This window comes from Ochotona curzoniae, unplaced genomic scaffold, assembly GCF_017591425.1.
Source record: "Ochotona curzoniae isolate NIBS_2020 unplaced genomic scaffold, NIBS_Ocur_1.0 contig_2855, whole genome shotgun sequence".
In the NCBI taxonomy this organism is placed as follows: domain Eukaryota; kingdom Metazoa; phylum Chordata; class Mammalia; order Lagomorpha; family Ochotonidae; genus Ochotona; species Ochotona curzoniae.
In genome coordinates this window covers 1,978,223-2,005,762 of record NW_024465615.1, presented here as the reverse complement: position 1 = coordinate 2,005,762, position 27,540 = coordinate 1,978,223, and the positions used below count along the sequence as shown (strand labels likewise).

General features: G+C 46.5%; 1 protein-coding gene and 1 non-coding gene across 5 annotated transcripts; both read right to left on the bottom strand.

Annotated features, from left to right (window-relative positions):
* Positions 1–888: 888 nt before the first annotated feature.
* On the bottom strand, positions 889–27,540 carry NSUN4 (NOP2/Sun RNA methyltransferase 4). 4 transcript variants are annotated; one of them, XM_040977791.1, is made up of 7 exons: positions 27,383–27,518; positions 23,803–23,887; positions 22,760–23,103; positions 18,294–18,448; positions 11,887–12,041; positions 2,410–2,534; positions 889–1,463 (listed from the first exon to the last, which is right to left on the bottom strand). In XM_040977791.1, the coding sequence occupies exons 2-7, from the start codon at positions 23,869–23,871 to the stop codon at positions 1,187–1,189; spliced, it is 1,125 nt and encodes a 374-aa protein (XP_040833725.1). In that variant the 5' UTR covers positions 23,872–23,887; positions 27,383–27,518; the 3' UTR covers positions 889–1,186. The 4 variants fall into 4 exon arrangements, with proteins under 4 accessions (XP_040833725.1, XP_040833724.1, XP_040833726.1 ...); XM_040977790.1 differs by lacking the exon at positions 23,803–23,887 and having other exon boundaries at positions 27,383–27,540; XM_040977792.1 differs by lacking the exon at positions 23,803–23,887 and having other exon boundaries at positions 22,760–23,031; positions 27,383–27,540.
* LOC121154810 lies at positions 7,321–7,482 on the bottom strand. Its single transcript, XR_005883613.1, has one exon. It is a non-coding gene; the product is annotated as a U1 spliceosomal RNA (small nuclear RNA).

Below are 27,540 nucleotides of genomic sequence, written 5' to 3'. Positions count from 1 at the left end.
TTCCCACCCAGCTCCCTGCTTATGATGATGACTCAAATCTAAATGGGAGATTGGCAAGAAGTTCCTGGCTACCAGCTTCAGGTTGGCTCAGCTCTGGCCATTGTGGCCATTTGGGGAGTGAAGCAGTGGATAGAAGATCTCTCTATCCTCTCTATTTAAATATGCCTTTCCAATAAAAATTATTTTTTCAATGTATTTATTTCTATTGGAAAGATTTATAGAGAGGAGAGACAGAGAGAAAGTTCTTCTACCTGCTTGTTCACTCCCCAAGTGGCCGCAACAGATGGAGCTGAGCCAATCTGAAGCCAGGAACCAGGAGTCTCCTCAGGTCTCCCACATGGGTGCAGGGTCCCAACGCCTTGGGCCATCCTCAACTGCTTTCTCAACCCACAAGCAGGGAGCTGGAAGGGAAGTAGAGCAACTAGGTCAGGAACTGGCACCCATATGAGATCCTGGCCCATGCAAGGCAATAATTTAGCCACAAGGCTATTGCACCAGGCCTAAAAATAAATAAATCTTTAAAAAAAAATACAGCTGCCTGGCTAAATGTGGGTGGCAATGCTGTTGGCAGGAGAAAGAGCCAGAATTCTCCAGCTCTGGAAAGCTTCCTCACCATGAGTAAGAAAACAGATGATGCACAGGCTTAGCAGTTTTATTTACTTGCTTTTTAAATTAGAACACAGTCACCTGGAAAAACTGGGCGGGTCTGTTTGGGTCTGTCGGCTGTTCAGGATTGACACGGTAGAACCCAGGTCTAAGTGTGACAAAAGTTCCGTAACCCAAGCCTGAAAGCCTCACTGTATTCCCCAGGTTCAGGTGCCTCATGGAAACCGCACAGAAATGGTACTTAGACCGACACGCCACCTCCCCAAGGAAACCCCAGCTCTATGAAATTTCAACAATTTTATTGACTGAATGCTTCTTCCTGAGTTTACAGCTTAAAGTAGGACCCTCCTCCTTCCAAGCCCCTCTGAGGCAGGAACTCAGCACAGGCCCGGAGAAGGGGGAGGGTAGTGTGTAAGTCAGAAACCCGCTGGTGCTCCACAATGGAACAGTAGGACAGAAAAACTCCGACTTCCTACTGCTGAAAACTATCTGCATGGAGACAGCAGTGCATCTCTGCCTCAGTTCCAATGCCTGCAGCAGAGCACACCTTTTGTCCTTCTACTCCAGGTACAGGGTGATGCTATGTCAGCCTACGCATCTTGCAGAAATACATAGGCCCAAAATTGGCCATAAGGTTTGGTATTACCAGTTCCCCAACCTGGCAAGATGGGAAGAAATAGAAAGTCTCCATGAAACACTTTCGAAAGTGGGTCAAGTCTTCCACCTGAACCTTGATGCTGTATTGGTTGGCCAGGAGTTCCATGCTACCTTGTACCACGTACTCATTCTGTAGGTGTGACAGTGAGCAGGTGGAATAGACCACATAGCCTCCTGGCTTCGTGGCAAGGAGTCCAGCCCTGAAACAAAAAGGGAGAAAAGCAATGACTAGTGAGCTTCCCAACAGTGGATAAGTACTATATGGTAGGAACACTAACAGGGGAGTCTACCAAGAGATAAGGAACTGGGGAAGACTGTCCTCAAGTTCCTCCCACAATGACACTGCCTGAAAAGTACTCTCATGGCAGATAGCTCCAAACTAACTCATGGGCTCTCCTCCAGCAGTCTTCTTTTTTCTTAAAAAAAAAAAAAAATGATTCATTTATTTTCATTACAAAGTCAGATATACAGAGAGGAGGAGAGACAGAGAGGAGGATCTTCTGTCCAATGATTCACTCCCCAAGTGAGCGCAATGGCCGGTGCTGTGCCGATGTGAAGCCAGGATCCAGGAACTTCTTCCAGGTCTCCCACATGGGTGCAGGGTCCCAAAGCCTTGGGCCGTCCTTGACTGCTTTCCCAGGCCACAGGTAGGGAGCTGGATGGGAAGTGGAGCTGCCGGGATTAGAACTGGCGCCCATATGGGATCCTGGTGCGTTCAAGGTGAGGACTTTAGCTGCTAGGCCATGCCGCCGGGCCCTCCAGCAGTCTTCTTAAAATGATCCCTTGAGCCACGATTCTAGCCTAGATTAATCTGATTCTACAGACCAAGTCCTTTCCTAGCCCTAATGTTTTGATCTTAATGGTTGTTTTTCAAATATGTTCTGCACACTGGCGCTGAGGACAAATTAGTAGGAGTGAATCTGTGTAACCCACCTTGATATCTATGACTCTATGTTCCATAGAGGGATCACCTTGTCATGCCTCTCTCTTCTGGGAAGATCCCCAGCCATAATTTCACTCTATAGCCGATCATCTTCACAAGGGCTTCCAACTCTAGAGCCCCCCATGCCTGTTCCTCCCCGCAGGAACTAGACCCCAGGAACAACCTGGCGCAAAGTTCTGAGGTTTAATAAATTGGTCACTCACGCAAGAAGCTGCATTTGCAGCATGGGCAACATCTGCCGTTCCTTCTTCCTTGATCGCTTAAAGATGTTGTTCTCCTCCTCATGAAGGGAGTGGCGGTCAGTGGTGCAGGGCACATCCACCAGCACCTGCACAGAATGTTACAGGGTAAAGTGTTAAAGCTCCTTATAGGTGGGTGTTTGGGGCCTCTGGCCTGGGAGGTTTGGTGGCGTACTCGCACCACCTGTGCTTCCATCACAGGAAACCTGACATAGCTTCTCAGACTGGGAAATAATGAGGAGGAAGGCAATACTCAGGACTATTCATATAAAAATTGGTATCAACCTACAAGAAAGTCCCCAGTGCTTTAGGGCTCTGCCTTTAGCTATCTAAATGTAAACATCAGACTCACAGGCGTTGCATGCCAACAGGGCAGCCAGTACACTGAGTGACAGGAACCAGATTCAAAATTAAAAAACAGATTAAAAACAGTGTCAGATGCAACATGGGAATATTTTAGTGGTAGTTGTAAAGTTATTCATTTACTTACCAACAGCCTACGCTATACCGGGCATTAGAGACAAAAAGACAAAAGCTTTTATAACAGTCCTATATTTATGTTTCAAAACAGAAAAATCATGTTTGGAAAAGATCTGTAAATTTTTAGTTAAGCAGAAACTCCAAATAAATTAATAATGAACCAACGTTCAATATTCTCATGTATTCCAAGGCTGCAAAAGTTGATATAGGATATACAGAGTAAGAAAAACTAATGACCACTTTGTATTCTAGTTAGGTCATGTCTCTAGAACTATTATGGGGCTGACCTTCATAGGAAAAAGAGATGTTAACTAAATGGAGATGCCTGGAGAAGAGCCACTGGGATTTTCTAGAAATTACAACAGAGAAGAAATTAATATCATATATTTCTAACAACATAGCAAACTAGATATCCTAAAAAACACTGTAACATAAAATACCTAAAAAGGCTGACCAAAATATATATTCCAAATGCTTAGGTGGAAGTGGAGGCGGTGGCATATCACACTGAGCCTCTGCCTACAGTGCTAGCAGGCAGGCACCCCATATAGGTACTGGTTTGTATCCGAGCTGCTCCACTTCCCACCCGGCTCCCTGCTTATGGTCAGAGAAAGTAGCAGAGGCTGGCCCAAGTCCTTGGACCTCTGTACCTATGTGGCAGACCTAGAAGAAGCTCCTAGGTTCAGACTGGTCCAGCTCCAGCCATTGCAGCCATTTGGGGACTGAACCCCAAGATTTCTCTTTTCGGCCCGGCACCGTAGCCTAGCAGTTAAAGTCCTTGCCTTCAATGCGCCGGAATCCCATATGGGCACTGGTTCTAATCCTGGCAGCCCCACTTCCCATCCAGCTCTCTGCTTGTGGCCTGGGAAAGCAGTTAAGGACGGCCCAAAGCCTTGAGACCCTGCACCCACATCGGAGACCTAGAGGAAGTTCCTGGATCCTGGCTTCGGATTGGCGCAGCATCGGCCATTGCGCTCACTTGGGGAGTGAATCATCGGATGGAAGATCTTCCTCTCTGTCTCTCTTCCTGTCTGTTATCTGCCTTTCCAATAAAAATAAATAAATCTTTAAAAAACTGCTTTTGGAGCTGGAGCTGTGGTACGGGTTAATCCATGGTCTGCAGTATTGGCATCCCATACAGGTTCTAGATTGAATTCCAGATGCTCCACTTCCAATCCAGCTCACTGCTAATGTGCCTGGGAAAGCAGTGGAGGATGTCCCAAGTCCTTGGAACCCTACACCCACATGTGAGACATGGAAGAATCTCTCCTGATCATGGTTCAGCCTGGCCCAGCCCCAGATGTTGTGTGTTGAGAGTGAATCAGCAGATGGAAGATACTCTTTCTCTCTATAACTGACTTTCAAATAAATAAGTAAATCTTCAAAAAATACTCTAAAATATAAAACTTACACAAATTAAAGAAAACCCTCAGAAGCAATCAATTGGCTAATCAATAAAAAGTAAAACAATGAATGGGAGCACGAATCCAGGAAGGCAAACAGAAGCTGAAGTCAATGACTTCCATCTTTTTTTGTTTTTCCACAAATCCCTAAGAACCTAAAGGCCAGGACAGAAAACAGGACCTTGGACCACTTACAGTAGGGAATTGGGAAACCAACACACTAGAAAGTCCTCAACGAGATTCCTGTTTAGCCAGAGTGAACTGGGAAAGAAAACTTAATCCAAAAAGAAGACAACAAGGGATTGTAGTGATGCAGCAGATACTATTTAGTATCTTTAAAAGGAGACAACAAAAGAATGTATCAAATGTATCTGTTTAACTATGGACAAAAAGAATGTGTTTTCTTGAGAATTTTTAACTACTCAAGAAGGGGTTTGAAAATCACACCTGCAGGCCCAGTGCAATGGCTCAGTTAGCTAATCCTCTGCCAGCAAGGGCTGGCCATCCAGCCCATTTGGGCTCCAGTTCATCTCCTGGATGTTCCACTTCAGAGCCAGCTCCCTGCTTATGGCTTGGAAAAATGGTGGAGGATGGATTGAGTCTCTGGATCCCTGAAGCCATGCAGGAGGCTGTGAGGAAACTCCTGGCTCCTTGCTTCAGATCAGCTCAGCTCTGGCTGTTGCAGTCATTCAGGGAGTGAACTATTGGATGGAAGATCTCTTTGTTTCTGTCTCTCCTTCTCTGTGTAAATCTGTCTTTCCAATAAAAATATACAAGTATTTTAAAAATAAATTCAAAATAAAAGAGCCAAGAACAGAAACCACACAGTGAAAGAAGCATAGCAAATCAACACAGTAAAACAACATAAATGAGATCAAACTTTCAGTGGCAATAACTAAGTCAGTAACTAAGAAAGTAAAATTTACAAACTGGCTCAGAGAGAAATTCAAGTGTGTGCAACATGAAAAAGACACAGTTAGAAAGAAATGATTCAACAAAGCTAAATATAAGCAAATGAGCAAATGCATAACTAACTGCAATGCACAAAAAAAGGAAAGCTGGGGTTGGTGTTGCAAAGAAAATGTAGTGTTAAGCTACCACCAGCATCCATATGGGCACCAGTTTGCGTCCTAATTGTTCTACTTGTGATCCAGTTCCCCGCCTTAGCTGTTGCTCACCTAAGGAAGCAACAGAAGATGACCCATCCGCTTCCCTGCCACCCACATGGGAGGATGACGCAAGACCAGCTTCAGCCATTGCTGCCATTTGGGGAGTGAACAAGCAAATGGAAAATTGATCTCTCTGTAAGCTCTGCCTTTAAAACAAATGTCTTTAAAAAGAAAGGGAGGGAGAGAAAATGGGTCCAATGTGATGGCTCAATTGGTTAATCCTCCCCTTATAAGTCCAGGATCTCATATGGATGTTTGTTCATGTGTCCTGGCTGCTCCACTTCCCATCCAGTTCTCTATTTGTTGCCTGGGAAAGCAGTGGAGGATGGCCTAAAGCCTTGGGACTCTGTACCTGCATTGGAGACCCAGAAGAAGCTCTTGGCTCCTGGATTCAGATCAGAGCTCAGTTCTGGCCATTGTGGCCATTTGGGGAATAGCCAGCAGATGGAGGATCTTTCTTTTACTCTCCTCTCTGTAAATCTCTCTTTCCAACAAAAATAAATAAATCTGAAGGGAGGGAGGGAGGAAAAAAGGGAACAGATGGAAAAGGGGAGGAAGGAAAGAAACAGAAAAGCAAAGCAAATAAAGCAAAGCTTTGGGAGTTTCCACAACCCAGAAAGGAGACAGAGTCTATAGATTCTTTCCCTACTCCTTGTCAGTGTCCTCAGGAAATGGCTAGAATTCTTGGGAAAATGGTTGCAAAGGATACTGAGCACAGCTGGATTCCTGATCCCTGGCACATGTAAAGAGCAAAGTTAGGTGATTTCAGGGGGAATATAAATCAACGGCAACTCATGTGAGTATCTTGATTCTAACAGATCCTTGTTTCTGAGTCAATACTGTCCATCGTGGTAAATGTTGAGCTCAGGCACAGGAGAAAGAAGAAGATGCTCTACTGCACTGCACTTAGAGAGACAGGGAAGCCTCACTATTCCACACCAGGTGCAGCACAGGTGTGTGCAGCAAGCAGGGCCCCGGCCCAGCGCGCATGGGGCCCAGCATGCATGGCCATCAACCCTAAGCAGCCAGCGCTGCTAAGGGGTGACCAGAGCTCAGTCTTAATCTTGGGTGCCTGTCTTGAATACACGTGACTTCTTCTATTATATGAAAACATAGAAATGTGTTCAAATGCATATTATTTAAAGTAAAATTAACTCTCAAAAAAAACGAAATCACAAAGAAAGAAAACTGGTAGCAGGTGGCAGGTAGCAGGGGCAGGGTCTGACCATGAACACGAAGAGCCCATGGGCCTTGTCCTTTCTCCAGCTGATGGACAAGTGGAATTAGAGGAAGAATTGACCTAGAGTGCCTGGAGCCCTGAGACAGCTTTCTTCTTTGCTCCAAAGTAGTTAATATTTGTCTACCACATTGGCATTTGTATACGATTTGGTCAACAAATAAATGACAAGCATTTTCAAGATAGTTAAGTTTGTTTTGAAATGTCTGAAACACTGCCAAATCAAATGAGAGGCACTGGTTTACACTGTGCCAAAAATCATATTATCAATGAATGTAAAAAATGAAAATGATAACGTTGTGATGGTATTGAAGCTTGCTGTATTCCAAGCATTATGATGTTTTTGTTTTTGTGGTTTTTTTGAGACAGAGAGCGAGTGCTGCCATCCACTGGTTGACTCTACAAATGCACCCAAAGTGGCTGGAACTGAAGCTAGGAGGAGGGAACTCAAACCAAGTTTCCCTTTTAGGTGTCAGGAACCCAATTATTTGAGTCATTGCCATCACCTCTTAGGATCTACATTAGCAGGATACAAGAGTCAAGACTCCAAGTATCAAGCCTAAGTATTTTTTTTTTTATTTTAACAGGGGAGAACGCAAATGCAGTCGCCCACTATCACAAATTACGCAGTTGAGTTTCCCACATTTGGGGAAATCGCACAGGTCAGCACATCTGGAGTGCAAAGGATAAGCCTCGCCCTGGGAAAACCACCTTCGTGATCATGGTATCTCCCCTGCCAGGTAAGTATAGCCTAAGTATTTCAATGATATGTGAGAATCTTAACTGACATCCTACTTGTGACTCTAAAAGCTCACTATTAAATGCATTCTTACTCATTCGTCACCTATAGAATAGGCATGACTAATAAACTCAGTTTACAGATGAATATGAAGCTTAACTGAAAGGTTTTAAGAAACTCAGCAAACTTCTCTGGTTGATAATCCAGGTAGTCTGCCTGCAGAATCCTTGTACTCTTATATCATGCAATCTACAGATTTGAACTCAGATTTTGAACTTTCTAATACCAGAGGTGTCAAACAACAGCATTTCAGTGAGTCTCTGTAAACAGGAGCGAGCATGGACTGAATGAGGATGAAGACCAGCTGTCCAATCGCAGCCAGGTGCTTCACCCAGTACCTTCCCTTGATACGCTTAGTGAAATCTCAGCCATCCTGCATGGTATGATTATCCCAGCTCACAAGTTGGGGAATATAAAGCTGTTATTTTCCCTCTGCAAGGCATCCACCCCTCCAACACAGAACATCTGTGTTTCCTGCCCTGAATAGGCTAGTCACAGGCTGCTCCTCCTTGCATGGCTGCCTCCTGCCCTTCTCAGAGGAATGGCCTTGTTTGCCTTCTGGGAAGACAATTCGGCTCCCCAGCCTCACAGCCTTCATCCAAACAGCCCAGACCAAAAGCTGCTCTCCCACACTCATAAAACAAATAGACACCATTTAAATGCACCTGTTTACAGCCTGCTTCAGGCTCCTGTATTCTCTTATAGAGTCTGCTGGATCCCCCTCTGCCCACCTATACAAAGCATGGTTCCTATCCCATTGAGCTCTCAGTGTTTTGTCTCCCTTTTTCTTATTACATCTCCTAACACACGCAGCCTGATAAGATCAGCAAGTGGCAAATACAAACAAGTCCTCAGGCTCCTGCACCCATGCAGCAGACAGGAAGAGAATCCTGGTTCCTGACTTTGGATACGTACAGCTCTGACCATTGCATTCACTGGAGAAGCAAACCATGGATGCAAGATATCTCTGTCTCTTCTCTCTTTGTAACTCTACCTTTAAAATAAAAATCTATGTCTTTTTCTTTAAACATTTATTTATTTTTATTGCAAAGTCAGATATACAGAGAGGAGGAGAGACAGAGAAGAAGATCTTCCATCCGATTATTCACTCCCCAAGTGAGCGCAATGGCCGGTGCTGTGCTGATCCAAAGCCCGGAGCTTCCTCCAGGTCTCCCACACCAGTGCAGGGTCTTTGGGCTGTCCTCGACTGCTTTCCCAGGCCACAAGCAGAGAGCTGGGTGGGAAGCAGAGCTGCCAGGATTAGAACCGGCGCCCGTATGGAATCCCAGCGCGTTCAAGGCAAGGACTTTAGCCACTAGACCACACCGCTGGGCCCGAAATCTATAAGTCTTAAACAAAACAAAACAAAACAAAACAAACAAAAAAAAGAGTGCAGGGACTTGAAACGGGACGCATACAGGATGCTAGCGTCATAGGCAGCGGCTTAACCTGTGTGCCAACACCTTTTTCAATATTTTCTTTCTTTTTATTTACTTATTCTTTTTTTAGAAAGTCAGATTAACAGCAAGAGGAAAGACAGAAAGATTCTCCACCTGCTGGTTCACTCCCCACGTGGCCACAGTGGCTGGACGGGATGTAAATTACATACCACCAGTTCGGCAAAAAGCTAACAGCAGCTGTGTTGGCAAAATATAGGAAAAGATGTACTTAATGATTACCAATAGAAGTGAAACATTTTTGTTGCCGTTGTTTTTTAAGATTTATTTTATTTATTTCAAAGGTATAGAGAGGGGCAGAAAGATCTGCCCACTGGTTCATTCCCCAAGTGGCTGAAATGGTCAGAATTAAGCCAGGGTAAATCTAGGGGCCTGGGAATAGGAGCCCAAGCATTTGGGTCATCTGCTGCTCTCCTAGGTTCATTAGCAGGGAGCTACATAAGAAGTGGTGCAGCAGCAGAGACTTAAATTGGTGCTCTGAAACATGGCTGCCACAACCCACAACACCACAATGCTCACCTCATGAAATTCAAATTCCATAATTTAGCAATCCCTGTCAAAATCTTCTTTTTAAAGATTTATTCATCCTTATTAGAAAGGTAGATTTACAGACAGAAGGAGAGACAGAGAAAAGATCTGACTGCTGTTTCACTATCCAAATGGTTGCAATGGATGGAGCTGAACAGATCTGAAGTCAAGAGCCATGAGCTTCTTCTGAGTCTCCTACATGGGTACAGGGTTCCAAGGTTTGGACTATCCTCTATTGCTTTCCCAGACTATATGCAGGGAGCTGGATGGGAAATGGAGCAGCCAGGTCATGAACCAGTACCCACATGGGATGTCGGCCCTTGCAGATGGAAGATTAGCCAATTGAGCCATTGTGGTGCCCCTTCCCCTCCTCATCAAAATCTTTAATGGATACAAACTATTATCCAGCAGTTATATTTCAAAAATACAAGAAAAATTAATGAGGCTGAAACTCCATGGTACATCATTTAGTGAAAAAAAAATGTTTAGAATAGTAAATATACTACCACTCCTATCTTTAAGATTTAGTTATTTGCAAGAAAGAGAGTCTTACCTCTGCTAGTTCATTCCCCAAAATAACCACAGCAGTCAGGTTCGGGCTAGGCCAAAGCCAGGAGCCACAAATTCCATCTGTGTTTCCTACACTGGCGTGTGCTAATATTCTGCTAATATGCCTGTTGCTTTCCCACTACTCCAATATGGTTGACAGCACTGTAAGTGATAGTTTAATTGACTGCAACACAATGCCAGCACCTAACACTCCTACTGAGACAGGAAGAGAGACAAGGAACAGATGTTTGGCTTAGCAGTTAAGATACCTGCTCCAGGACCCGGCGCCATGGCCTAGTGGCTAAAGTCCACACCTTGAACACACTAGGATCCCATAGGGACGCCAGTTCTAATCCCAGTGGCTCCACTTCCCATCCAGCTCCCTGCTTGTGGCCTGGGAAAGCAGTCGAGGATGGCCCAAAGCCTTGGGACCCTGCACCCGTGTGCGGCCATTGCGCTCACTTGGGGAATGAGTCATTGGACGGAAGATCGTCTCTCTCTCTCTCCTCCTCTCTGTAGATCTGACTTTGTAATGAAAAGAAAATAAATCTTTAAAAAAAAAAAAAAAGATGCCTGCTCCCGTATTAGAGAAGCAGGACTACTGACTCCAGCTTCCTGCTAACTGCAGACCCTTGGAGGCAGAAGTGATGGCCCACGTGACAGGGTTCCTACCCACCTCACCAGATCTTTGATCTCAGCTTGGTCTCACCTGTTGCAGGTTTTTGAGGAGTGAATCAGTGGGTAAGAACTATTTATCTGTTTCTTTATCTCTGCCTATCAAATAGATACAATTTTTAAAAAATTTAATTCATTCATTTTTAAAATAAATGAGTAAAAATCTCAAAAAGAATTTTTTAAAAAGTACACACACACACACACACATCTATTTATATTTATAAACAATCTATTTCAAATAATACAGAAAAAGATAGACACAGTGTTTATCTGTAGAGAGGGGAAGTAAACTCTCTTTATAGGGGTAAAAGGAGAGGCCAGCATGATGGCTCAACAGGCTAATAATGCAAGCAATGGCATCGCATATGGGTGCCAAGGAGATCTGGAAGAAGCTTCTGCTTTGCATCAGCTTAGCTCCAGCCATTGCGGCCATTTGGGGAGTGAACAAATGTATAGAAGATCTTTCTCACCATCTCTCCTTCTCTCTGTAAATCAAACAATAAAAACAAAAAGGAAAAGGAAAATTTGCCTTTCATTGGACACTCTTTGTATCTTCTGAATTTTGTATCATGTGCTATATTTATATTCATAAATAAGTAAAACTGAATTTATTCATACTTTCATGGGATTTTAAAATTTTTAATTTATTTTTAATTTTATTTTAAAGGTAGAGAAAGAGATTAATTTTCTATCTATAGTTCACTCGTCGGCACCCAAGGCTGGGCTGGCCCAGGCCAAAGAATTCCATCTGGGTCTCTGAAGTGAACGGCAGGGACTCAGGCACACTGACTGGACTCAAACCAGACACTCTGATATGGGATGTAGGCATCCCAGTGGCAACTTATGCTGCTGTGCCAAATGCCCACCCCCTTTACAAGGGTTTCTGAGTAACCAGGTGACTTGAGAAACAGAAAAATAGAATAAGCCTGATACATTTTCCCCCGCCAACTATCACAAATGAAGGTATCAGCCAGTGATGTAAATTGAACTGACAACATTGCAGGTTGAGTTTTTACTTCTGATCAGGTCTAGAAACAGCCTACATGTTCAAATGCAGGGTCTGGATCCTACCCATTCAGGGCCTGGGGCCAGGAGAAGAGGCTAGACTTATTTGAGCAGATGTCCCAAATCAGGGATCACTCACCCGGTCATAGGTGTCTCCCTCCAGTTCTCCCCACTTCCTGCCATCCCATGAGGTGACTCGAACTACATCCCTGACACCTTGAGGTACATAGCTGTGAAGGATGTTCTGTAGTCTGCCAGTCCTGGAAGTGGAGAGATCATTGGCAGCAAGATGCCCTAAGGAAATAAAGATAATTCAGAGGCCATGGTCCAGTGAGCATCCGCACCAGCAATGGTGCTGACAGACCGACTCTCGGGCAAGGCAATCGAGGCAGATTCCAAGAGTAGGGATTTTTGCTACGTGCATGGCACAGTACCAGTTATCCTGGAGTGGCTGTTGCAAAGGCAAACATCTGCATGGGCCAGAAAGGCTAAGAAAATAAACCAGGGGTCGGTGCTTTAGAACAGCAGGTAACGTCGCTGTCTAGTATGCCAGCTTCCCATATGGGCACTGATTCAAGTCCTGGCTGCTCCACTTTTGATCCAGCTCCCTGCTAATGGCCTAGGAAAGCAGCAGAAGATGGCTCAAGTCCTTGAGTCCCTGCACCCATGTGGGAGATTGGGACAAAACTCCTGGTTCTTGGTTTTGCATCAGCCCAGCATTGGTCATTGTGGCCATTTGGGGAGTGAAACGGCAGATGGAAGAGCTCTCTGTCTCTCTATCTCTGCCTTTCAAATAAATAAACATCTTTTTTTTTTTTTTTTTTTTTAAAGCTTTGGGCTGTACTTGACTGCTTTCCCCAGGCCACAGGCAGGGAGCTAGATGGGAAGCAGGGCTGCCGGGATTTGAACCTGCGCCCATATAGGATCCCAGTGCGTTCAAGGCGAGGACTTCAACCACTATGCTATTGCGCGGGCCCAAATAAACATCTTTGAAAAAAATAAATGGGGCCCGGCGCGGTGGCACAGTAGTTAAGGTCCTCACCTTGCACGCCCGGGATCCCATATGGGCGCCAGCTCTAATCCCGGCAGCCCTGCTTCCCATCCAGCTCCCTGCTTGTGGCCCGGGAAAGCAATCGAGGACATCCCAAAGACTTGGGAACCTGCACCCGCACGGGAGACCCGGAAGAGGCTCCTGGCTTCGGATCAGCATAGCATCGGCCTTTGCGCTCACTTGGGGAGTGAATCATTGGACAGAAGATCTTCCTCTCTGTCTCTCCTCCTCTGTATATCTGACTTTGTAATAAAAATAAATAAATCTTTAAAAAAAAAAGAAAAAAGTAAATGAAGCAAATCAGGTAAGAATATTTCTTAAGAAATATGCTCTCCCCTACTATTCTTCCCTTTTAAGATGTATTGATTTATTTGAGAGAGAGTGATAGAGACATCCACTGAATTACTCCCCAGATAGCCACAATAGCCAGAGCTGAGCTGATCAGAAGCCAGGAGCCAGAAGCTTTTTCTCCCATGTGGGTGCAGGAGCCCAAGGATCTGGGTCATCCTCTGCTGCTCTCTTAGGCCATAAGCAGGAAGCCGGATCAGAATTGAAATAGCTGGGACTAGAACTGGCACCCACGTGGTATGCTGGTGGATGTAGGTGGAGGATTAGCCTACTGAGCCACCACACCAGTCCCATCTTACTATTCTTTAATTATATCATGTGGCTCTCTTCATCTTTAGATATTAAAAATTATTTACTTCTTATTGCATAGTAATAGAACCCAGATTTCATTAAGAAAGGGCAATGTGCCCCAAAAGACTGTATTTCCCAACCTTCTTTTGTAAATAAGTATGACTATATGACTAAGTCTTTATTTTTTTAAGATTTATTTTATTTTTCTTTGAAAGGCCCAGTTACTGAGAGAGGGCGAGATAGAGATTTCCCATCCACTGGTTCACTCCTCAAATGACTACAACATCCAGAGCTAAGCAGATCTAAAGTCGGGAGCTTCTTCCATGTCTCCCACATAGAGGTAGGGGCCCAGCAAGGACTTGGACAATCCTCCTCGGCTTTCCCATGTCATAAGCTGGGAGCTGGGTCTGAAATGGAGCAGCTAAGATCTGAACAGGTTGCCTATATGGGACTTTGGTGCTGCAGTCAGAAGCTTAACCTACTAAGCCACACTGCCAGCCCCTATGACTAATTGATTAATAAGTTACAGGTATAGCAAGTAAAGCTGCTAACCTGTGATGCTGGCATCCCATACAGATATGGGTTCATGTCCTAGCTGCTCCACCTCCGATCTGACTCCTTGCTAGTGGCCAAGGAAAAGCAGCAGAAGATGGCTCAAGTGTTTGAGTACCTGCTACTCACATGGCAGTCCTGGAGGAAGCCCCTGACTCCCATCTTCAGCCTGGCCCAGAGCTGGCTACTACACCCATCTAGGGTGTGACCCACTACACAGAAGCTCTCTCTCTGTATCTCCCTCTAATTCTAACTTTCAAATAAATAAATAAATATTTGGAAAAAGTTAACATTAAAAAATAAAGTAAAATAATATTAAAAGATTAAAAACAAGTAGTAATAGCATTTCTGAAGAGCTGACACAGGAGTAAGTGTTTAAGCAGCAGCTGAGACACTTGCATCACACACTGGAGTATCCACGGTCGCTGCCCAGCTCTGGCTCCTGCCTCCAGCTTCGCATGGATGCAGACCCCACTGAACGGAGGCAATGGCTCAAGCAAGACTCAGGCTCCCCATTTTAGCTCTGGCTTAGTCCTAGTCACTGCAGGCACTTGGGAAGTGAGACAATGGATCATAGCTCTCTCTTTCTGGCTTTTTTTTATCCATCTCTCAAATAAACATATTTTAAAAAGTTAACACATCAAAAAAGGGCGCGGTGCAGTAGGCTAATGACTTTCAGTCACCAGGATCCCATATGGGCTGCTGTCCTGGCTGCTCCACTTCCCATCCAACTCCCTGCTTATGACCTGTAAAAGCAGTCGAGGATGGCCCAGAGCCTTGGGACCCTGCATTGGCGTGGGAGACCCAGAAGGAGTTCCTGGCTCCTGGCTTCAGATCAGCTCAGCTTTGGCCGTTGTGGCAACCTGGGGAGTGAACCAGCAGACAGGAAGATCTTTCTTTCTGTCTCTTCTCTTTGTAGATCTGCCTTTCCAATAAAAATAAATCAACTTTAAAAAAAAAGGTTAACAACAAAAAGACAGAAGTAGCCTATGAGAAAAGCTTCTTTTGCCCAACTTTCCTCTTGTTTTAAATTTAAACGTTATGACTGCAGTCCCAGCACCTATCTTAGATCATGAGGCAATCTTAAGGATGATGCTAGCAATAAAATAGATTGTAATAATGCAAATCAAGGACCCGGTGCAATAGCGTAGCGGTTAAGGTCCTTGCCTTGAACGCACTGAGATTCCATATAGACACTGGTTCTAATCCTGCAGCCCCGCTTCCCATCCAGCTCCCTGCCTGTGGCCTGGGAAAAGCAGTTGAGGACGGCCCAAAGTCTTGGGACCCTGCACCTGTGTGGGAAACCTGGAAGAAGCTCCTGGTTTCGGATTGGCTCAGCTCTGGCCATTGCAGTCACTTGGGGAGTAAACCAACGGATGAAAGATCTTCCTCTCTGTCTCTCTCCTCTTTGTATATCCACCTTTCCAATAAAAACAAATAAATCTTTAAAAAAAAAAAAAAGGGGGGGGGAATCAAGCTCCTAATAATTTTGGAGGCTCCATCCTAGGACAGACTTCTTTATCCCCGCTCCACTTATGAACAGATCACTGCTTCTTCTTTAAACTACTTTGTTGGGTTTTTGATTGTACGCAATCAACCTTTATTCTGATTTATAAACTACCTTTCATGTTCTTTTTTTTTTAAGAATTTTTTTTTATTGGAAAGTCAGAATTTACAGAGAAGGAGATAACAGCTAGAGAGAAAGATCTTCCATCTACTGTTTCATTCCCCAACTGGCCTCAATGGCTGGAGCTGAGCCAATCTGAAGCCAGGAACTTCTTTTGGGTCTCCCACGTGGGTTCACGGTCCTAAGACTTTGGGCTGTCTCCCATGCAGGTGCAGGGTCTCAAAGCCTTGGGCCATCCTTGACTGCTTTCCCAGACCACAAGCAGGGAACTGGAAGGGAAGTGGAGCAAGCAGGATGCAAACCGGTACCCGTATAGGATCCCAGCACTTGTAAGGCAAGGACTTTAGCCACTAGGCTACCACACTGGGCCCTTGTTTCTCTCTTTTTAACAAATTTATTCAAGGGCCCAGTGGCTAAAGTTCTCACCTTGCACGCACGGGGATCCCATACGGGTGCTGGTTCGTATTCCAAAGGCCCCGTTTCCCATGTGCCTCCCTGCTTGTCGCCTGGAAAAGCAGTTGAGGACTGCTTTGAGACTCTGCACCTGCATGGGAGACCTAGAAGAGGCTCCGGGCTCCTGGCTTTGGGAAAGCTCAGCTCCAGTCATTGTGGCCACTAGGGGAGTGAATTAGCGAACAGAAAATCTTCCTCTGTGTCTTGTTCTGTCTGTGTTTCTGACTTTACAATAAAAATAAATAAATCACTTCCCTCTGCTGACTCATTCACAAGTGACCACAAGTGTCAGAACTGAGCCCTTCTGAAGCCAGTAGCCAGGAGCTTCTTCCAGGTCTCCCACACAGGTACAGGGTCCCAACGCTTTGGGCCATCCTCTACTGTTTTCCCAGGACACAAGTATGGAGCTGCATGGGAAGCAGGGCTACCAGGTTCAAACTAGCGCCAATATGGGATCCCAGCACATTCAAGGCAAGAACTTTAGCCACTAGGCTATGGCAGTGGATCCAAAATAAATAAATCTTTAAAAATTAATCAAGAACAGCCCAGCAGCGTGGCCTAGTGGCTAAAGTTCTTGCCTTGAACGCGCCAGGATCCCATATGGGCACTGGTTCTAATCCCGGCAGTTCCACTTTCCTTCCCATCCAGCTCCCTGCTTGTGGCCTGGGAAAGCAGTCAAGTACAGCCCAAAGCCTTGGGACCCTGCACCCCTGTGGGAAACCTGGAAGAAGTTCCTGGATCCTGGCTTCGGCTCGACATAGCATCGGCCATTGCGGTCACTTGGGGAGTGAATCATCGGACGGAAGATCTTTCTCACTGTCTCTTCTCCTCTCTGCATATCTGACTTTCCAATAAAAATAAGTAAATCTTTAAAAAAAAATTTAATCAAGAAGCAGGGAGGCAGAGCACATCTCCTGATTCATGTTGTTTGGGTCAGCTCAAATGACTGCAACAGCCAGAGCTGGACCAGGCCAAAGTCAAGAATTCAATCCTGGTTTCCCATGTAGATAGCAGGGGATACAAGTACTTGAGGCAATACTGCTGCCTCCCAGGGTCTGCACTGGCTGGAAGCAGGAAGCTGGAAGCAGGTATTGGAGCCCGGAATTGAATCTAGAAACTCCAATATGGGATGTTGTCATCTTAATTATTAGGCCAAATGCTTACCCCTTTTTTTCTCTTTTTTGATCAACATGAATTCAAGAAATAATCCACTGTGTTCTTAGCTCTACTACAAGGAAACATTATTGAAAGCTTCAGAATAAATTATAGTTGATATCTGGATTCAGAGTAAAGGAATGACAAGGCAGGATGGGAACTGTGGTGAAGAATTATAGTATATATCTTATCCAACAGGAGTGGCTGTAAATGTACCCATATTTAAGGTCATTCGGAGTAAAAACTGGGTGTTTCTTCTGCTCTAGGAGAATATTCAGGAAGATCTGAACTGAAAAAGGGAAAGGCCTTCTGGTTCTGGTTTTACTTCCAACTTTTGCAAGACTCAAGCTATTTATTCTCTCCAGAACACAGTGTTCCCTCCATGAAATATGAGGGTTAGACTAGGTAAACTCTAAGTTCCTTTCTGGCGATGGAATTCTGTGTTTCTGAGATCAAAGGATCAGTCAGCTGGGAGAGGCACACAAAAGAAGGTGAAGGGCTGGGAATTCAGAACACCCCAGGAGAGCAACTCTCAATTACTTCTCCCATGCCCTGTTCTTCCTCTTCCAAGGAAACCTAACACTCACACAGCTCCCTGCTGATGGGTTCATTCTGACCAGCGCAGCGTACATGCCACACTCTGGCACTGAACTCATTAGGTCCACATCAGGATCTTCTCTCCTTGTCTGGCCTTCCAGAAGGCTCAGACCTGCCTAAATCACCCACGGACTGATCCTGAGCCTACAGGCTAACTCACACTGTGCAAACTAGCTAGCAGATTCCTGCTAGTATGAACCCATGCAGACAGCAGATGGTTCAAGTACCTGGGACCCACACGGCAGAGCCAGATGGAGTATTGTGTTCCTGCTTCAGTCTGTCCCAGCCATTTAGAAAGTGAGCCAGAGGACAGATTTCTGTTTCTGTGCCTTTCAAATACAATGAAAAGAAATTCTGAAAATAAGCAAGCACCATCTACCATCCTAACTCTGATCTCGGGACCCACTATATTGTATGACCCTCACTAGGTAAGGTGAGGCATCCTCCCTCAGGCCCCACCACCCTGACTTACGGCAACAGCCAGTCTGAAGTAATGCTAATGTCTTTCCTCCGGGGGCCGCACACAGGTCAAGTACAGTGTCTCCAGGCTGCAAGCCAAGGGCCAGGACAGGCAGCAAGGAAGCAGCATCCATCAGGTAGTAGTCCAGGACGCCCTGGCTGCCAAGTCTGGAAGAGAAAACAAGGTACAGTCAAATCGCAAGACAGAGTGCGATGGGAGTCAAGCCCTCCAAGTCTGTTATTAAGGAGCCCCTGAGCTCCACTCAACAAAAACTCACTTCTCAAACCCATACTCACTTGTTCTACTTATCATTCATCCACACAGTAGTAGCAATGATCCTCTGAGAACACGGGTCAGAGGCAGGCATTTGGTGCAGTGGTTAAGAAGCTGCTTGGGAGGCCTACCTTCCATACCAGAGCGCCTGGGTTCAAGTCCCAGCTCTGCCTTCCTATTCCAGCTTCCTGCTAATCCATACACTGAGAGGTAGCCCACAATGGTCCATAACAGTCAGGTCTGGGCCATGCTGAAGTCAGGTGCTGGAAACTAAAGCCCAGCTTCCCTAGTGTCAGGGATCCAAGAACTTGAATCATCACCTGTTGCCTCCCAGGGTGCATACTGGCAGGAAGCTGGAGCTGGGAGTCGAGCTGAGACTCCCAGCTCAGCACCTCAATATGGCAAACATGTCCTCAGCAGTGCCCTTACCACAGTACTAAACAGCTGCCCCAATTTTTCTTTAAAGTATTTACTGTTTTATATGTATAGGTGTGTGTGTGTACATGTGTATTTTCTTCTCTATTAGAATGTTAGCCCCACGAGGGAAGATTTTGTCTGCTCAATTTGCTATAATATGCTCAACACTTGAAACAATGTCTGGCACATAATATGAATTCAATTTTAATTGGTTACATATTGAAATAACAAAGTGCTTCCCGGATTCAGAGAGAAGAGTTGTCAATTGAATTAATCAGGATAAACTGAGGTGGGTCTCATGAAAGAATAAAAGGCCTTAGTTAAATGAGAAAAGAAGGTAATAGGCAGGCATTTGGTATAGTAGTTGAGTGGCCACTTGGGTTGCCTGCTTCCCATGGTGAAGTGCCTGGTTCAAGTCCTGGCCTCTGCTTCTAATCTAGCTTCCGCTAAAGTACATTGTGGGAGGCAGCAGGGGATGGATTAAGTACTTGGGCCCCTTCCACACGCATGGGAGACCCAGATAAAGTTCTGGGCTCCTGGCTTTGGCTTGGTTCAGCTCCAGCTGTTACAGGTATTTGGGGTGCCAACCAACGGACAGAAGATAGCTATCTCTGCCTCTTCACCTTTCAAAAATAAATAAATACATTAGGAAAAAAAAATTCTCTGTGCTAAAGAGTTTGGGCTGTAGCCTGTAAATTACCAACATTTGTAAGGAAAATGACCTGATCAGACAAACCTGGAGTTTTGAAAATTAAATAGACTAGAAAGAACAAATTAGAGACAGGCATTTGGCAAAGCAGTTACCATGCCACTTGAAGCACCCATATCCCTTACTCAAATGCCCTGGCTCACGTTTCACTCCCGATCTACCTTCCTTCTAATGCGCATCCTAACAGGAAGCAAGTGATGACTTAAGCACTTGGGTCCCTGCTATATTCCCTCCTTATTTATGTTGCAGACAGTTTCAGGGAGTTCCTGGATTCCTGAACCATATCCTGAACTACCGAGAAATTATGATCACTTTAATATTACAGGGATCTGATCAAGATAAAATGGGAAAGAAACCCAAACACATGATAGAGGTTCTGGTGTAGGGACCAAGGGCTTCCAGCAATGTGCTGTGTCTACTTCCCCCGGTACTTAGGTCCTCCTTGAGCACTGCCAATTATCACAGAGATCCAAACAGAGGTGTGCCCGATTCCCAAGCCCAGACTTGTTAACACCCTGCAAGACAACCGTTCACCTGCTTAGAAACCCTATTTGGTGGGTCTCCACAACACCTGTTTTGGCACATGGCCTGAAGGTGCCCAGCCCTGGCAATCCCTGCCAGCAACCCTGAGCCACCAGAAAAGTCCCTTCTCTCTAACCTATAAGCTCCTGGCATTGAAGGTCCCCACACACTTACCTTTCCAGCTTCATCTCTCAAGTAGGTGGCTTTTCCTCATACCTGTAAAGTGCCTGATTTGTATAATTATTTCTGGCCTCTTTTAATCTGCTTCCAACACACTATCTAGACCTGTTAAAAAAATTCAAATCTGTCTATTCTAGGTTTTTTGTTTGTTGGTATGTTTCAGACAAACAACAAGGAAAGCTTAGAATCAGACAGGAAATGGCCAGCATGGATTCACTCATACCTCACTAGGTGGGGCAAAAAGATTAGTTATGCCTCACTGGGGTATTGGGGATTTTTCTGCACACCCCTCCTAAAACAAACAAAAAAAAAAAGTTCTGTACCTAAACTGATGACACATGTCTTGCTAGAGTTATAAGCCAGTTCAGACCATCCAAAAAACAACCAAGTTCAGCAAAATCATACTTCAACACTATAAACTGCTAAATACTAAAATGAAAATAGACACGAGACAGCTGAATAGTAATCTATAGCCATTCTGAGGTGTATAGAACCCGGTTGAATATAAACCAAAATTGAAATGTCTATGAAGAAGTCACAGGATGTGGTTAAGAACCTGCATTTTCCTATTAACATATTGGTTAATCAATACCATGTCAATTAATGCCATAATACTGTAAATTGTTGTTGATGTTATGTTGGGGCTTTTGATTGGGATAATACTTTGCTGGCTTTACCTTCAGACCAGAGATGGTCTCACCAAGAAATCATTCAATTCACTAGGATAATAAGATGTTGGACTTTATGCTTGCTAAATACTTCCAATGAAAGAATCTCAACTGAATTTGAACTGTGGTAATGCAACAAGGTGGAGAAATCCACCATGGGGCGAGGGTTTGGGGAGAGGTGGGGGGAATCCCAGTGCCTATAACACTGTCACATAATGCAATGCAATTAATAAAAAAATAAAATAAAAATTCAAATCTAGGGCTCTAAGGTTCATGGCTAAATCCTCGCCTTGTAAATGCCTGGATCCCACAGGGGTGCCAGTTTGTGTCTCAGTGCTCCACTTCCCACCCAGCTCCCTGCTTATGGCCTGGAAAAACAGTATAGGATGCCCCAACACCTTGGGACCCTGTACCTGTGTGGGAAATACAGAAGCTCTTAGGTCCTAGCTTCAGATCAGTTCAGCCACAGCAATTACAGCCATTTGGGGAGTGAACCAGTGGCTGGAAGATTTATCTCTCTCTCTTTCTCTTAGTAAGTCTGATCTGCTTTTCCAATAAAAATAAATAAATCTTTTAAAAAGTTTTTCAAATCAAGTCTGGTGCGGTGGCCTAGTGGCTAAAGTCCTCATCTCTCGTCCACCAGGATCCCATATGGGTGCCGGTTCTAATCCTGGCAGCTCCACTTCCCATCCACCCCCCTGCTTGTGGCCTGGGAAAGCAGTAGAGAATGGCCCAAGGCTTTGGGACCCTGCATCCACATGGGAGACTCCCTCCCCCCTGCAAAATCTCCTGGCTCAAATTCAAATCTGACCACATCATTCCTCAGTTTATAATTGTTCAGGACTTCCATTCCCTTTATAAAATTCAAAATTTTACATGGCTTATAACACCTCGACAATTTGGCTCCTGCCTGCTTCTGTAGCTTCATATTTAGGTTTTGCTCACTCAACATTCTCCTGCCACCAACTCTAATTCTTGCTCAGGTTTCAAGTTTTAATTTTCACTTCCTCAGAAAGTATTTATTTATTTGAAAGGTACAGTTACAGAAAGAGAGGGAGAGAGATCTTCCATCTGGTTCACTCCCCAAATGTCCCCTTTGGTCAGGGCTGGGGCAGGCTAAAGCTAGAAACCTGGAACTCCATCCAGATCTCCCACATTTGTGACAGGAGCCCAAGGACCTGGGCCATCTTCCACTGGTTTTCCAGGCACATTAGCAGGGAGCAAGCAGAGCAGCCAGGACCACAATATCCTGTATGGAATGTGGCATCAACAGGTGGCAGTTTAACAATGACCACATCACCCTGCTGGGCCAAGAGGCAGACATGTGACACAGAGGTTAAGATGCTGCTTTGGATGCCCACACTCATATCGGAACGCCTGGTGTGAGGCCCAATCCCTTTCTTTCCAATCCAGCTTCTTGCTAATGGAAGTCCCAGGAAGCAGGAGGACATGCCTCAAATTAGTTTACCCCCATGCAAGACACATTCTGACATGCAGGTTCCTGGCTTTATCCTGACACAGCCCTGGCTGTTGTTCTCTGTCTATGCTTTTCATTAAAATAAATGAATCATAGTTTAAAAAGAAAAGAAAAAGGCACACCATCATGTTAGCAATATCATGGTCTTTATTATAGATGGCAGGAATAAGTCTCATCATGTCTACTTCTGGCAGGTACTCAAGACGCTGCTAGCAATGGCTCTAGACCTTACCTGGCTGGACTGAAGCGACTGACATCTCCTCTGGCAAAAGTGAAGCATCGAAGGTTTGGACTGCAAGCCCAGGAGGCTGGGGTTGCACTTGCAGATTGGTCACCCTCAGACTCCAGCTCCCAGGAGGTGATGGCTTCAGTCACAAAGTCCCTGGCATTCAGCTGCTCCAGGCTGGCACTCACATGATCCCGAGCTGCAAAGTTATTGACCAGTGCACCGTACTTCTGCTCTGACAGGAGACTGACACGGATAGACGGCCAAAGGTCCCCAAACTGCACGCTGTAGGTCATGTCAAAATTCTGCAGGGCCAATTGGCTGGCAGTGAATTTGGGCTCTGTAGCAGCCTAAAAAAGAAAGTACAGGCTTACTGACCTCAGGCTCGCCTCTGTTTCCTACTGCTGAACTGTCCCTTCTTTGCCCCGCAATACTGTAGAGTCCAGGGAGTAGATCTGATGGGTCCAGCCAGTGCCTGCTCCTGCCTTTGCACACTGACTCTGTGTTCCAGGAGAAATGTGAGAGCAAAATGGGTGAAGCACTGGCTTCACCACCTCAGAGTCATGAGAAAAAGGAACCTGGGACTCAAAACAAACATGAAGATCAGGGGCAGGCACTGTGGCACATGCTAAGCAGCCTCTTGGGCTGTTCGCATTCCATATCAGATTGCCTGGGATGGGGTTCTGCCTCTGCCTCCCGTCCAGCTTCTTACTAATATAAATTAGCCTGGAAGGCAGCAGATAACAGCTGAAGTACTTGGGTTCCTGCCATCCACAGGAAAACCATTCCTGGCTCCTGGCTTTGCCCTGACTACTGCAGGCATTTGGGAAGTGAACCAGTGAATGGAAGACTTCTCTCCTTCTTACTCTCTCTCACTCTCACTGCCTTTCAAATAAATAAATAATTCTTTAAAATGTGGAGAAGTTACTTAAAAATTACATGTGGGGCTCATCAGTAATAGGGAGAGGGACCTTGGCATAAGAGAAGTTTTAAAGGATAGCAACTCAGAATTTTTCTGAAGAGCCTACTGGAAAGAAACTATTACAGACCTGGGATATTTTCAGGCTTAAAGGCAAAAGATCCTTTTCTCCTGAACAATCAAATTTTCCAAAGCACATTCATGTCTGCTGGCTTCTGTGAGTGAAAGTAAGAACAGCAGTACTCAGTAAGATGCAATAAAAACAACCGCCCATATTTGATGGAGAAGAGGGTAACCTACCTTCAGTCCTGCAGTGCCTGGCAGCACATGCTCAGAATCACAGGGCTGGAGGTTGTGTGGGGAGAGTTCCCAGAACTCAGGAAGGTGGGAAAGGGAGAGTTCACTGGAGGTGTGAACCAAAACAGAGACTTGTAGGATGACTCTATGGGATTAGCACAGAAGGATCAAAGTCAGGTTTGAAGATTAAAAGGGAAACAAAGATTGCAGAAGGGAGGTCCGTAAACCGGTCCTGGCTGCCTGCCACAGCTGGGATGTTTCTATGGCTTGTGGTCTTGTTATGACAACTTTTACTCTGGCCTGGATTACTGGGCTGGTCAGAACTTGTGGCTCTGGTCTTCATTTCTTGCCCTGGTGGGGACTCCTGCTCTGGGTGTGATGTTTTGTACGGTGAGGACTCTTGCTCTGGCCCTGGCTTTTGCCACGCTGAGGGCTCTTGCTCCGGCTCCTCCTCCGCTGGGGACTGTTACTCCGGTCCCGATTTTTGCCACGAGAACCCATGCTCCGGCTTCGGTCACGGTGAGAACTCTTGCTCTTGTCCTGAGCTTTGCTAATCTGAGTATTCTCACTCAGACCCAACTGAATTTTCTTGCTCTGAGCCTCGTTTTTCTTGCGGTGAGGACTGTTGCTTCGGCTCCGACTTGTGCTACGATCGGGACTTCCGCTCTGACTCCGACTTGAGCTATGATGAAGTCTCTTGCTCTGGGTCTGACCGTTGCCATGCTTCATACCCTTGTTGTAGTTCTCATTTTTGTTCTGTTTGGTATTCTTGTTCTGGTTGTCACTACTGTGGCACTCACTAATGATAACAGTTGAACTACAGCTAGGATTACTGCTACAGCCAGGACTCTTAGCTGAAGTCATAGGACAGCTGTAGGGGATCTTGGGGGATTCTTTGCGAGGGCCTTGAGGGGCCACAGAGTAGGTGTGAAGGCCACATGGAACAGTAGCAGGGCAGGCCCGGGCTCGCGGACCAATGGGTAAACACTGGGGGTCAAAGGGTGTTCTCAAAGGGATAAAAGAATAGATATGGGTAGAACAAGGGGGTACCACAGGCTGGCAATGGAGTACGGGTGGGGCCTTGGGAGTACTATACATGCCACGTGAGGGCACCGTGGGCTGTCTGTAACAGCGAGGGAGTCCTGTAGAGTGACAGAGGGAACCAGAGAGTGGGAAGGCATGCTGGGCAGGAGGCACCACAGAGTACACATGGGTATTGCAGGGAGGTCCTCTAGGGAGCTTATGGGGGCTGCTCTTAGCATAGCTACTGGATAAGAGAGGATCACAAGGAAGCCGGAGAGGAATGCAAGTGGGGACGACACTTTTGAGGGTTCTAGAGACCACAGTAGGTGGGGTAGTCCCTGGGGGAAATTCTCTGGGGCAGGAATTTGAAGGCATTTTGAAGGATGGCTCCATACAAGAAGGTCCAGAGGGGGGACAAGGAGGCGGAGGAGGTGTGCTGGCCTTAGGGGGACTGGGCTGGCAAACAGGGGTGTTTGCGGCAGTGTTGACCAGGGAGCGACACCTGTAAACAGGATATGGCTGTCTTAACTCTGCTTTCGGGGACTTCACTTGGGGGGAGACTGGGGTAGGCAGTGGGGGTTCATTGTAGCTTCTTTGGGTAGCTGACTGGGGTGTACACACAAACTGCTTGCCCAGGGGTAGAGGGACACAAAGAGCAGGATAAGCACACTGGGGAGGAGGTGGTTCCTGGGAACAGGAAGGAATAGAAACCATGGTGTCTGGGTTTAGCAAGAGGTAAGTGGTCTTACCCGTGTCCCAGGTCAAAAAGCAGGGCTTCCTGGGAGCCTGGGATGGGGGTGAACAAGGAGAACTAGGAGTCCCAGGGGGTAGCTGGATGGCACAGAAAGCGCCACCAGGGGCAGATATGTGGGCCTCAGAGGAAAGATGGGAGTAAAGATAAGGCCCCTCCTGAGGTGAGTAGGGAGAGCCCGGTGCACCTGCCTGAGGAGAACATGGGGAGCCACAATTTTTCTCAGTGGCCAGATCAACCGGTGGTTTAGGTTCACAAGAATCTGGAGGCTTAAGGCAGGCATGGTAAAAGCTGCCAGCAGGTTGGGAAGACGCTGGGGAAAGAGAAGGGTTATCACTTCTCCCTGATGTCACATGAGAAAGCAGAGGGGGGATCACTGCCCTAGTTTCCAAAATCCTGTGAGAAAGACCTGGCGAGACAAAAGGTCTATTCTCCAAGGGCTGGTGAGCCACCAGGGGAGTCACTGTGAGGCCAGTTCCCAGGGGCCCGCGGGTTAGAGGGGGCGAAACGAGGGGACAAGGTCCCTGGGACCCATGGGCGAGGGAGGGATGAATTGCGGAAGTGGTTTCCAAAGATACACGAGTGAGCTGAGGAGAGGTCACCGGATTGGATGCTGGAGGCCGATGAGGGAGAGTAGGAGAGGCCACTGGACTATAACAGACGTAAGAGTGCTGGTCAACGCAAGAGCTGGGAGTGCAGCGAGGCTGTGTTCTCTGGGAACTGATCCAGCTGCAGTAGGTATTCCGTGGATGGGGAGGGGGTGACCCTAGAGGGCTGAACCGTTCAAAGCAGGGGCTGGAAGGGGGTGAACCAGCAAAACTGGACCCGCCACAGTAGATCCTTTCGAGAGAGGAAGCACAGGTTTCAAAAGAACATCTCCCATGGCACAAGGGAGGTGGTGGGGTCGGGCAGGGTGGTGGCGGGGGTGAGGAGGTAACCACCGGTCGAGGCAAGCAAGGGGGCGAACAAGGCATGGAGGAAATGCCCACACCACCGGTGAGGCAAGAGTAAGGGTCTCTGAGGGGAGAGGGATCGTGGCATCTTTGGCTTGCGTTTGGGGACTGGCCGGTGGTTTGGGCAGAGTAGTCGTAACCTTTCCTGGGTGCCAGGGGCAGCTCGAGGGTGAGGAACGGGTTGAATCCTCTCCCGCAAGGCGGCGAAGACCCAGAAGGGAAGGGGAAGTCGCTAAAGCATTTCTCGAGGGGTGAGGGCTCCCTGGTTGGAAGTTCAAGGAGAAAAGGGGGAGAAGAGGTCATGGAGTGGGGGTGAGCAAAAAGGGGAGGGAGGGGGAAGATAAGCAAAAAGGGAAGGGAAGGGAAGGGAGGAGGGAAGTGGGAAGGAGAGAGGGGTCAAGGGAAAGGAGAAGAAGCGGTGGCATAACGGAAAGAATGAGGACGGAGTGATGACGTAACTAAGAGGGGCGGAGTCAAGCGGTCATACACACATCAAGACAGAGCAGAAGACAAAATAAAAAAGGAGAGACAGAAGCGGTGACGTAACAGACCCGAGAGACTGAGGCTTCCTGAGCAGTGAGGGGCGCAATTGAGCGACCGAGGGCGGCGAGTGGACGGGCAGCAGACGCTCCCCGAAGGGCTGTTCCCCACGCCCCGCACCCCGCCGCGCCTCTGCTGGAACCTACCCATTTCTTCTTGTGTCGATGCCTCCGCGGGATCGTAGCAAAATCCACACGCCTCACTAGTTGCCGAACACATCTCAGCACGGGCGCAGCCATGTCAGCGTGCGTCGCCGCGTACTTCCGACCGGAACCACAGCCCGAGAGCCGCAGGTTCCGGGGAG

Bases quoted from the DNA above. Each gene is read 5' to 3' on its own strand.
- NSUN4 (XM_040977790.1), bottom strand. From the start codon at position 27,475: ATGGCTGCGCCCGTGCTGAGATGTGTTCGGCAACTAGTGAGGCGTGTG. The intron at 12,042-18,293 runs GTAAGTCAGGGT...TTATTTCCTTAG, and splicing joins ACTTCAGACTGGCTGTTGCC to GGCATCTTGCTGCCAATGAT. The intron at 2,535-11,886 runs GTGAGTGATCCC...CATTCTGTGCAG, and splicing joins AGGGAGACACCTATGACCGG to GTGCTGGTGGATGTGCCCTG.